This window comes from Squalius cephalus (genome assembly GCF_949319135.1).
Source record: "Squalius cephalus genome assembly, chromosome: 2".
Taxonomy (NCBI): Eukaryota; Metazoa; Chordata; class Actinopteri; order Cypriniformes; family Leuciscidae; genus Squalius; species Squalius cephalus.
The window spans coordinates 55,634,471-55,647,206 of record NC_137123.1 but is presented as its reverse complement, the minus strand read 5'-3'; the positions used below and the strand labels follow the sequence as shown (position 1 = coordinate 55,647,206).

Sequence of the window (12,736 nt, the reverse complement as noted above, 5' to 3'; positions counted from 1 at the left end):
ATGGTATTCATTTGTGTAATGTATTTTTGCTTTATTTTGTCCGATGTCAACTCTGAAATAAATTTAAATGTTTATGTAGACTGACAAACTCTGTCATTTTAATTATTTCAATTATTTTATTTTTTCTTTCATAAAAAGTCACGTTTTAACAACAATTTCTATTGTGTGTGAATATAGTGACATTCATTCCTGGAAAGTAAAATTCTTGACTAGCAGGGGAAAAAAACGGGGAAACTCCTGTGGTTTGGAAGTTAACAGACTCAACACTGCCCCGAGTGGCTACTGTGTAACTTACCTCGCCATTCAGTCGTCTTTTTGAAGCGTTATACAGTTTAAAATTATTTGATATATTCCCATTGGTCAACTGGTAAAACAATAAAATAAAAATAAAATAAAGCTCTAAATTTAGAGATTGTAATATTAAGCAGATAAGGTTTTTAAATGTAATTTTTATTTTACTTTGTCTATTTATTGCGCTTTTCACATAAACCATCATGCTTGTTTTTAAAGCCACACGGTAGCTTGAATTAAATATCTAACATTTAATTTCTCCTATACATTTTCATAAGAGATATTGAGCATCTCAGATGATAATGCAATCAATTACTTGCTTTTTGGCAAAGTGAATCCATAATGAAACAGACAAACGGTGGCCATAATGTGTTTCCATTTTTATCAACTAATGCAGTGGCAAGTTAATAAAACCACAATTACATTTCATTGTCTGGTAAAATATTCCTTTTGTAATTACAAATAAAATGTAGGATTTCAGAACAAGAGTTAGAATCAAACAGCACATCTCAGAAATAAATATGCAGTACTCTGGACATGCTCATCTCCCAAGGTGCAAAACTCTTTTGTAATTGTAACGGTCATAAATTGTGCATACATATACATTATGATCATTTATTTCGATATATTTGTTCACACAAAGCATAAAGGTTTAATAAAAAGACATAAAAACAAACTCAGATGTGTTAAAGAACAATGCAGAGCGGCATATTTTGGATCGCTTCATCATCTCAAGTGGATTTCTGTAAACCGTGCTATTGTTTGTTTGCATTTTTAGATGTCAACGTCAATAAATAACCTCAGATGAACATTTAAAGTCAGACATTGGATAACTAGAACAATGACAACATGGCCCTTCATCTACGATTCATTCCAGTGTTACAAGATGGTGATGATTATTAGAGGTTAATCGTTAGGATATTTGTCTTTAGTTTCAAACTGAACGCTTAAACACCCTAATTCTGTCAAAAATCGTTTTCTCTTATTTTGTTACTTACAGAAATATAACTAACATTTCACAAATATAACGATTCAAGCAGTAGATAAATGACCATTCTGGTACATGGGTTAAAATGTCTCTAGCAGGAGACTGTGGACAATATTCTGGCCAGGAAGTTGTCGGTAATTCATAAATATTATGATCACGATTCTTATTGATCCATTAATAAACATGGACAGAGCATGGAGGACGGGCATTTCTGTGAGGTAGACAGTATTTAACCTTACAGGTGCAGTAAGCGATTTCTGAGAAACGCTGCTGAAAGTGGATCGGACCGAACGCCGCAACACACTTGTAGCCAATCGGCAGCAGGGGGCGTGTCCACTCATGATGTGGGAGGAGAGAGAGAGAGCAAGAGGGAGATTTGAAGAAAGACTGTAGAAAGAGAGATGTCTGAGAGACATTACAAAAGAGAAAAGCTCAGAGGAATATCACTGGAAAAAGGAGGATTATGATCAGGCAAGAGCTTTAGGAATCATGTTAATGAAAGACTTAGGGAACCAGTGCCGGAAATGGACAGAGGTTGTGTTGTTTCTGCTCATGAGTGTGTGCTGCTGGCGATTAACAACAAACTCCTGCTTGTATATACTCGTGTATTGTATGTTCATTTTTTGAGTCATTTTGTTCGTCATCTTCGCTTTATTTTTCAAGAAGCATTATTTTGCTTCGCTTCTGCTATGATATAGAGACATCCACTCCTGCATTGCGTGCTTGTGCATTTTGGGGGCGGAGCAATGAAGGGAGGGCTGTGTTTGTATGGGTTGATTTCAAATATCAACAATGATTCTCAGAAATCACTTACTGCACCTTTAATCAGGGCATCGGTTTTCTTTTCATGATGACTGCAGTAGTTGAAAGGGCCGGATTACATACAGAAAAAAAACAAAACGAACATACAGACACACAAAGACATGTTTCATACACTCTTTTTGCACACGCTAACGCACACACACAGATAACGGACTTGCCTTTTAATATGCATTTGTTATTTTGTTACAAACAAAATTAGTTGATAAAGCACCCCTGCATATACTCAGTCACCCATTTAGATAAAACACTTTTAAAATGCGCTCCACTTTGTACAAAGACATGGCACGCAATGTTACATGTTATCACGCACCTTTCGTTCTGTTTTTGTACAATTGCATAGAAGTTTAAAAACCTTTTTTTTTTTTTTTATTAATAACAATTCTAGACTCTTTGTAAGAAACTACTGAAACTACTAAAGATCAAATCTACAATGTGGAACCGCGATCCTTCAGAAAAATAGATTTTTATTGATATTCCCATTGTAAACATATCCTGTCCAGTTGTTGACACTACAAAAGCATGCAACGAGGAGAAGACATCTTCAGTCTAAATCCTGCTCCTCGGTTATTACATTAACCAACGACTCCATGGCATGTCCAATGTTATCAACCATGTGGAAAAGACTTCCCACATTAGGACCTGCGGGAGAAGGAAAAACCAGATTTCATCTCATTAGTCTGAACACGCAATGCAACAATACATTATACTGCTAAATGTAGAGGAACAGACTGAATACAAAATTCAGATCGTTTTAAGAGTTTGGGTGTTTATTTGTGCAATCTTATATCGTTGCATAATAAGCCAAAACCAAATATAAATGCCATTCCTTCATTGGTGTTCTGTTAGGCGGTGAATTTGATATCAAGACCAGAGAAAAATAGATTTTTACCAGAATAAAAATTTGTAAATGTGGGATTTTTGTGTTGACAGTAGGGATATGAGGAACAATAATAAGATATATATTAGAGCTGCACAATTAATTGTTAAAAGATCTCGATCTCGCAATCTTATTCCTAAATGACAATGTCTCTTAAACCTTTCAAAATCACACTGGAACATTCAGAACTGCGTTTGCGCCACCGCTGACCCAGAGAGAGCAGTTGTCATTGTATAGGTATAAAACAGTCTTTCCAACCACACAGTATCATTATTTCTGTGTATATATTATCACAGAAGTACTGGGATGAAAGCTTATAGTTGGAATATAAAACATGTCTACAGTAGAGATCAAAACAGAGTAAATCGCCTTTTGAAAGAAACTTGGCACTTCAAATAAAGATTCTTTCAATTACATTGTTATGACTCCAGGTGGCGACAAGTGACTGTTAAAAATGTAGGTCATTGAATCATTAATTTAAGAGATTTGTTCAAAAATGCTGATTCATCCAGTAATGAAGCAAGTGAAGTCTTTATGAGTGAGTCATTGAATCATTCATTCAAACTGATTTATTTTAAATAACATTTTTCCAGAACTTATCACAAATCACGTTATTTTGTTTAGTTGTCTGTTCAAAATCGTGGAAGAACCAATCTCATTTGAAACAGAAAAAAATCGTAATAAAAATAATAAGAAATGTATCGTGAGCAGCATCAATGTATGATACAGAGACAGAAATGTATCTGAATGATCTATCACGTGACACTGTTGACTGGAGTAATGATGCTGAAAATCACAAAAGACAGTTGTCTTTTTTAAAAGACATTTTAAAATATATATAAATAGAAAACTTATTTAGATTGTTGTAATATTTCACAATATTACTTTTTTTTTTTTAAACAAATAAACACATCCGTGTTGAACAAACTTCAAATCATGGTGTAAAGTGGATAAGTACGGGAAAGAGTAAAAAGAGAAAAGAGTTAGTAACAATACTAACCTCTCATGGGTTTAGCCGTCCACCTCCTTAGACACAGAGGAAAACAGGAAATAAGAAATATCAGTAAAGGTGGAGTAGAGATAGACAGTTAGACTGAATCTAAACAGAATGTGTACTGTAGCAAGCGAGCACTGTTACCAGAACAAGCTGTTTAGCTTCCATAAAATCTTTTCTGATGTTTATTATTAGTATGCATTTGCAATTCTGTGCTTGCCCACAACACATAAACTGTTAAGAGTCACTGTTAAAAAGAGAAACACTTGTGTTAAGAAGAAAGGAATGTACATCAATATTACCCAATCATTTCTCTGTTGTTTTAGGCTAAAGGAACACTCCACCGTTTTTTCATATTAAACTATGTTATTCCCTTAACTAAGACGAGTTGATACATACCTCTCTCGTCTCAGTGCGTGCACTCAATCGCTCTGGCGCGCGGTGACACTTTGATAGCACTTAGCTTATCCCAGTTCATTCATTAGGGACCAAACAGAGATGAAGTTAGAAGCGACCAAACACCTCCACGTTTTCCCTATTTAAATACAGTTACACGAGTAGTGGTGACACAAAATAAAACGTGGCGCTTTTCTAAGCGGGTAAAAAGGATAACTATAATGTATGGCGGAATAGCACTTGGGAGCACTTCGACTCGGCGCAGTAAAAAGTCACGTTGGTTCTAATGACAGAAGTGAGAGGGAGAGGATTTTTCAGGAGTGATGATATTACTGCGCCGAGTCGAAGTGCTCCCGAGTCCCAAGTGCTATTCCGCCATACATTATAGTTATCCTTTTTACCCGCTTAGAAAAGCACCATGTTTTATTTTGTGTCACCATACTTGGTCGTGTAACTACTCGTGTAACTGTATTTAAATAGGGAAAACGTGGAGGTGTTGGGTCGCTTCTAACTTCATCTCTGTTTGGTCCCTAATGAATGAACTGGGATAAGCTAAGTGCTATCAAAGTGTCGCCACGCGCCAGAGCGATTGAGTCCACGCACTGAGACGAGAGAGGTATGTATCAACTCGTCTTAGTTAAGGGAATAACATAGTTTAATATGAAAAAACAGTGGAGTGTTCCTTTAATTACTTACAGACTCATTCTGTATATTAAAAGGTGTATTTTCATATTTTATCATTTGAAAACATCTCCCATCATCAATTTGCAATGGGAGAAGTAGAAGTATAAGAAACAAAGGGGCATTTAGTGACTTAATCATGCAAAGAGTATAAAAGCAGTGGATCAGAAAAATGTACAGGCGGTGGTTCAAAATTCATCTGTAGTACTTTACAATGAGATCTCGTTTGTTAACATTAGTAAATGCATTAACCTAACAATGAACACTTTTTACAGCATTTTTAGTTAAGTGTTCATGTTAATTTACAGTACAATAATTTAACTTTTTGATCTTAAAGCAACACCAAAGAACTTTTCCTCTTCGGTCCCCCTACAGGTTGGAAGCGGAATTGTCCATTACCGCTGTCGTAAATATTTTAGCCTACCGTCGCACGCACGCTCGCTGTTTATCCAGCGCCGCTTTGGAATGAACGATGTCCACAGACAAGGTAGAGTATGTTGCATGATTTTATGCAAGTATAATGTATTGCGACATCAGAAACGAATAAAAACCAAATAATGACTATTGTAACGCTTGCCGTAAAGCAAGTCAAATTTTACAGAAACGCGACCTGATCTGGCAAACTTGCATAGTGCGGTTATAGAAGATATAGGGCCGCAACGCGAATGCAGAAGTGCCATTCACTGTTACGACTTGATGAACCACTGAAATGATTATTTTACATTATTTTAAGGTAAAAAATAATCTTTAGTGTTGCTTTAATGTATTAGTAAATGCTGAGATTTACAATAATTTACAATAAATTAAATAAAATAAGTATTGTGCATTGTTAGTTCTTGTTCACTAATGTTAACAAATGTAATTTATTAATTACAAATTCATCTTTTTCTCCATATTGCTAAAAAAATAATGTAAAATATTACTGACACCTTGAATTGACTCAATCTGTAATTACTGCCACCTTAAATAACTGCAATACATGTAAAGAATAGTGATAAACTGCCCCTATTATGCTTTTTCAAATATTACCTTTCATGCAGTGTTTAATACAGCTGTTTGTGAATGTAAAAGGTTCAAGGATCAAAGTGCATATGAGTCATTTCTTTTGGGAGACAATAACTCATATGCACTTTGATCCTTGAAGCTTTGCAAACCTTTCATGCAGTGTTTAATACAGCTGTTTGTGAATTTAAAAGGTTTGCAAAGCTTCACGGATCAAAGTGCATACGAGTTATTATTTCCCAAAAGAAAGAACCCAAATGTCCACAAATATCTACTTTGACCCTTAAACTCTAGTTGTAGCTGAGGCCTGGAAGAGTTTGGTTCATGTAGTCAACATGTAGAGATGATGATGATTTCTGCACTGCAAAAGAAAATCCACTTTGCATGGATGAGGATGTGAAGAGGCATGAACTGTTTCTCTCTCTGTGTATACAAGTGTTGAGAAAGCCTCCGGAGCTGAAATTCAGATATGGTACTGGTAGTTTCATTTCAGACACGTGCTGTAAGCGATAGACCAATCACAAATGACTGAGCCGTCTGACCAATCAGAGCAGAGCAGGCTCGCAGAAAGGAGCCATTTAGAGAGACTGAAACTTTGATCGAACCGTTTCAGATACTGTGAGAAAAGAAGTGACGTTGCAATGTATATATGTAGAAAATTAAAGTGTTTTTTGACCTTGAATGCATGTAAATCTACTGTAGGAGATGAAAAGTGAAAGTTTAAAATAGCATAACAGGGGCACTTTAATACTTGTTTCGCCAGTTTAAGACCATCTGCATCAGTGTTAGTTCCTCCTCGTACCAGACAGTCTAGATGGATTCTCACCTTGGCTGTGAGGGAAGGAATTGTTGAGCTGCTCGATGACATCCTCTAATCCAGTGCTTGCATCCTGGGAGGGACTGGACAGCTCATCATCACCTGAAACACACAGCAGTGACCCAATTACAACTGAGAACTGACCTTAAAAACGCTGGAAGTCATCCTGCCGCCCATGACATCTCACGTTCAAACAGAGACTGTTTGCTTCCTGTATTATTGACTTAAAGGATAATATTGAAGGTGATGTTGAGGACTTTCATACTTTTCATACAGAGTACAACAGTACAACATAAATAAAAATGTTTCCACAAATGTTAAAGGTGCACTGTGTAATATTTAAGAGGATCTGTTGGCAGAAATTCAATATCATATACATAACTATGTTTTCATTGGTGTATAAAGACCTTACATAATGAACCGTTATGTTTTTATTACCTTAGAATGAGCCATTTCTATCTATATACACCACGGGTCCCCTTACATTGAAATAGCCATTTTGCACCGACATGTTTCTACTGTAGCCAGAAACAGACAAACTAAGAGCACGTTTTGTTACTATGTTGTTCTTCGTGCAAAGAAGCTAGCTAAAGTCAGCGAATAAAACACTGACACAATGATGAACAAGTAACAATTATATTCACATATCGTTTTACTGAATAATTAAGTAAACAATTTCTAATTAATTTTTGTAAAGAAACCTCATTGCTTATCTAGCTACTTCTCTGACCTGTCGGCCACCGTAACTTCTGTTGGTTGCAATTCGCAACCTCACCACTAGATGCCGCTAAAATTCACACACTGCACCTTTAAAAGATTTCTTTGCAAGTTGAATCAGTGTAGCGATTTGAGTGGAACATGAACATGAATTTGATCAACGATCATGTTATCTAGAATAATTTGACAATGTTCTTTTAAGCATTTTGTAATTCAAACCCCAGACTATCTGTACTACTAAGGGGTTCAAATGGCCAATGCCACATGTTTGATTAGTATAGTGATCTAGATATCATTCTACGTCATAACTAGAATTTTTCAAAATTCCACTATTGCTTTATTTGCAGGCTTAAATCCAACCCGCAGATTTTAAATGTAGTCTCAGATTTTTGAAGCCACTGAAATGAGAGCATTCAAGTTTAGCTCAATAAAAGTCCACTCAAGTACATTCAAGCAGAACTCTGGCCAAAGCAAAACATCAATTTCATCAATTTACAATTTGATCGCAACGGTCATTAATCGGCTGTCGGTGAACATGTCAAACTAACGATCAAAGACTTCAGATTTTAGTCTAGGATCAGAGGAATCTTTTAGGATTTGCACGATTTGTCTCAAATCGTACAGTGTACACCCGGCTTAAGATCTCTTATTATTAAGTCACATAATCAGATATATTACAATAATATATTAGATATATTATAATAATATATTCATGGAATGAATGAATAATTAATTTATATTCATTTAATTTTGGGTAATAAATTAAGCAACAATAAAATCAACAAAAAACTTAATTCTTTCTGAGACTTGTCACATGGAAAAAAAAATCAACAACTAAGAAGAAGTCATAAAGTCATAAAAACAGATAAAGCCAACACAACAAAATAAATAAAAATAGTAATTATAAAAGAAAGCCATTATAAAACACTATATACCAAAATGTGAGATCAGTCAACTTTTCTTTTAAATGTGTATCAGAATCATGGATAAACTTAAATTGATGCTCTGGTTTCTGTTAAACACAAACAATAACTGTACAAAATAAACAGTTGTACAGGTAAAAGATTAATAACTAAGAGGTTATAATACGTTTAAAAAAAAGTTTAAGTATTTGGGGACTTGATAGACAAGAAAATATATGAAAAAAATGAGGTTGCAAAATATGTATACTGTAGTTTTGCACCTTTTGCTTTTTTGCACTTCGTTTAAATGGTCTTATGTTGTGATGAATATGTTTTAAAAGATCACAGCATAAAATAATTAAAACAACATATAAGAACTAAACAAGAATTAGAAAATGTTGCGTGAAATCATTTCAAATGAAGTACAGTACATCACACTACAGAAAACTGATGACTTTTGAAATTTCATGTCAACTACCTCAATATTAAAAGGCATCCTTTTATACAGAATTGTATAAAAAAAATAAAAAAAAAATAATGTATTCCCCCCACTAAATTATGTCAGGTACTCAATAATCTTAATCATAATTTGAGTACATTTATATTGAAAAATACAACTTATATAAACCTATACATTCCAGTTCCAGGTATGTATGAAAACTCATAACTTAAGGTGAATCTTTCATACAATATAGGAAGGCATTATAGATAATCTGAACATCAGACTGCGCTTGTAAAATGAATGGTGTTTGTTCTTCAAATACTGAAGGACAGCCCAATTTTTGGACCCTTGTTGGACTGTTTTCTCCCTCACAAGACAACAAATAAGATGTTGGCTAGCAGTTAAGGGCAAAAAAAACCCCACTTCTTTTGTATTCACACAAATAAAAGCTCCCTGTGTTCCTTTTTGTTTGGCACTGATAAGAACATTGCCTCTTTTTATCGGTTCTGAAAATCTTTTGCTGAAACCAGCCTGGGCTTCAAGCCAAGTCTAACAAAGAAAGCTTCACAAGTACAGTTATTGAACATAGTTTGACTAGTTAACTGACATGAATTGTAATTAAGAAATGAATATTTTAATTTTAACAGTGGTCAGAAAGAGGGGATTGTATTAATGACCAGATTTACTTTCACAGAATAATTCAAGAAACACCAAAACGGAAGGGTTTTCTATCATTTTAACAGTTAATAAAGAATATTATGTTTACACAACTGTCTACTGGTACTGTATATTTCAGGATCCTGCTAAGGATGAAAAGTTTCTTTTAACAAGTCAATATGTAAGACTGACATAACACTGATTACTTCTTATTTACCCATTTCAGAACACGTTAAATCTGTTTTTAGGAATAATACTGAAGGGTTAGGTTTAAACTGAAGTTGTTAGGGACATTTACCCATGGTCTCTGTGGTTTGGCTTGCGGCCACACGCAGTGAGGCCAGGCTGGTGTCAGATCTCGGAGAGGCAGTGGAGGGTGAGGACAGGGCAGTACCATTCACCTTGGACTCAGTCTGTGGCTAGGACATAGGCAGAAAGGAACCATATAGATTAGGCAGGGGACTGGACGCAGACATCAGCACTGGGTTGTGCTTCTGTATTTCCAGATTCATTTGAAAACATTCATTCATATATTTTCAATCTAAAACTTTCCCAAAACATTCATAATTGCAATATAAAACAAGAGCATGGGCTTCTCAGAGTTGCTGTGTTTTTGCATCATTCAGGTTTTAGAAATAAGACCAATAGGGCCAAAAAAAAAAAAAAAACAATCACAAGGTTACACACAAAATAGTGGACGAGATTCCATTATTAAATATAAAAATAAAATAAACCAGACAGTTAAGTGTTCAAAAACATTCACAGACGTAAAAAAAAAAAAAAAAAAAAAAAAAAAAAAAAAGTTCTTCCTTTGTCCTTTACATTAATATTCAAAAAGTTAAACAAGGTCTTCTATGATATCATCTTATCATTTGACCCCATGTATTCTAGCAGTGTCCTGCAGCTATTCAAGCTCTATATTGCGTGTCATTTTTTAATGCATCTGTCATAGACACCTATTAATTACCCATATTTTAATGTTGATTTGGTGCTCAAGAAAGGTTTCTCATTACTAACAGTACTTTGTGGAAACTGTGATTTGAAAGGATTCTTTGATGAATAATTGAAAGTATTTAAAAAAAACAGCATTAATTTTAATTTCTTTTAAACAATAAAAGTCTATATTGTCATTTTTAATAAATTGAATGCATCCTTGCTGACTACAAGTATCAATTTCTTAAAACTTTTGAACGGTATTACCATATTCCGCATTGTTCTTGGAAGTTTTACAATTAACACAAATATGCTGACCACTGTACACGCTCATCTTGGCTTATATATTATTGACGTATAAGTGTATCTTAAAATGAATACTTAATTGCAATTAAATCTTACCAGTACCTAAAAATAATTAGCTTAAATGATGAAATGGTTTGTCACTGCACAACTATTTAAGGTTACTAAAACCACATTACACATGTGCTTCAATGAGTGCGTTTAAACCATCTACCATTAACTATTTATAACACAAGACCAGACATCCCCTCTTGCATAAAGAACGATGGTTCTGGTGATTGCATTTCTCTTCCTGAGATTTTTGTCAAGCCAAACACATGAGCATATGTGAAACATCAGAGCATGTTTATTAACAAATAACAGAGATAAAAATGTAAGTAATTGATTCTATTAAAATAAAAAACATACAGTGGTAGGCAAAAGGCTTGTTTGTAAGTGTAATGAAAAATCTTTTTGGATGAAACTGAAGATGGCAAACAAAAAACATCAGAGAAGTGAAGCCAATTATCCATTGGCTTTGAACAAAGGGAGAGATATTTATCCACGTTCATTTAGTCTGGTTCTTGCTTCGGCCAAGCGGCCACTGGAAGCAGCATGAGATGCTGGAGATTTTAGTTCAAAGGGTCCACAGAGAACACATGAAGCCATTTCTTCTAAGAAAAAATCTGATATGCATTCCATTTGGCAGAGACCCCCAGTCAACTAATGTTTTTTGAGAAGTACGCATCGAGACATTACGCTTGATTCATTGAGACATGATGCAGACAGAATATCCAATTTCCACTCAATTCAAGACTTCTGAAGAAGTTGACATCAAACAAACTCCACAAAACAAATTACAGAGAGAAATTGCTCGCTTGAGGACAAATGACAGGTTCTTTTGGCCACCAAAAAGACCTGGCATTCATCCTCAGCTTCAATATGGGCAAAGTATTGTGGAACCTGAAAATAACAGGATCAATAAAGCCTGTTGTGCAATATTGTATCGATCAATAAAGTATGGTAGGTAAAAATTCAACTATGTATCTTGAAACAATCGGTTACAAGCAACACTGTATGTGCGGTGTTGCCAATTATGACAAAAGTAAAAAGTAACTCATCTGAAGAAAAAAATGCACAATAATGCACTAGGCCTTTTCACAAGATCAAATGCTATAGACAAAAAAAAAAAAAATATTCAAACCATGTCTGGTCAGAAAAGCAAATAAACTGATCGAACAATTGAACAAAACCAAACCCTTGAATTATTATCAGAGTACAACATTTTGGTATGCATTCATTTTTAAAATATTGTAGTACATGCATTTATGCTAAAATGATTGAGTGTGAATATGACTGTATTCTTAACGTGATCAATATCATTTATGCTGTTATTATACAGAACAGTGAATGCCAACACGTGTCCTGCAAGGACAACTAACAGAGATGTCTGCATTCAAACAAAACAACATTAATCAACAATATTCCATGTTATAGTATAGGTCTTTGGTTTAGACATCTATGAAAAATTCCATTTACTGCCATTTCAAAACTCAAAGAAAGACAAAAGGTCAATTTGTAAATATAAACTACATTTAAAATCTTTGATACATTTTTATTTTAAAACAAAGCCTTCAATCCACACGTTTGCAGAGAATATTAATACATCTTTAAACAGATGAAACATTTCAGGAAGATTTTGTCAAAATATATAAACATTTTCTTTATTCACCCTGACAGCATCTAAATTTAGCATAAACACTTCCTTCAACAATTTCAAATTGATCAAACAAATCCATATTTTTTTAACTTCTAAAAACAGCACACTAAAAAAAACCTAGTGAACTGCCATCCTAGTCTTTTGAGACACCTCATTTCAGCCAAATTCTAAGGAAATATTACATGTGTCCTTCACGGATCATAGACAAGATAATG

The 12,736-nt window shown here is 34.4% G+C and overlaps 2 protein-coding genes across 8 annotated transcripts in view; one reads left to right on the top strand and one right to left on the bottom strand.

Moving 5' to 3' along the window:
* Nucleotides 1-12,736, top strand: part of knstrn (kinetochore localized astrin (SPAG5) binding protein) — a 170,267-nt gene that overhangs the window by 40,817 nt on the left and 116,714 nt on the right. The gene's annotated exons all lie outside the window — the stretch shown is intronic.
* dmd (dystrophin) overlaps nucleotides 655-12,736 on the bottom strand; it is a 110,209-nt gene continuing 98,127 nt past the window's right edge. For 3 of the 7 annotated variants that reach the window (XM_079896600.1, XM_079896604.1, XM_079896605.1), the window contains 3 exons: nucleotides 9,885-10,005; nucleotides 6,878-6,970; nucleotides 655-2,740 (listed from right to left, as the gene is read on the bottom strand). In XM_079896600.1, coding sequence (XP_079752726.1) covers nucleotides 2,643-2,740; nucleotides 6,878-6,970; nucleotides 9,885-10,005 — 312 coding nt within the window. In that variant the 3' untranslated portion in view covers nucleotides 655-2,642. Of the gene's footprint in view, nucleotides 2,741-3,978; nucleotides 4,005-6,877; nucleotides 6,971-9,884; nucleotides 10,006-12,736 lie in introns of all 7 variants that reach the window. The other 4 variants (XM_079896601.1, XM_079896606.1, XM_079896603.1 and 1 more) reach the window with 2 other exon arrangements.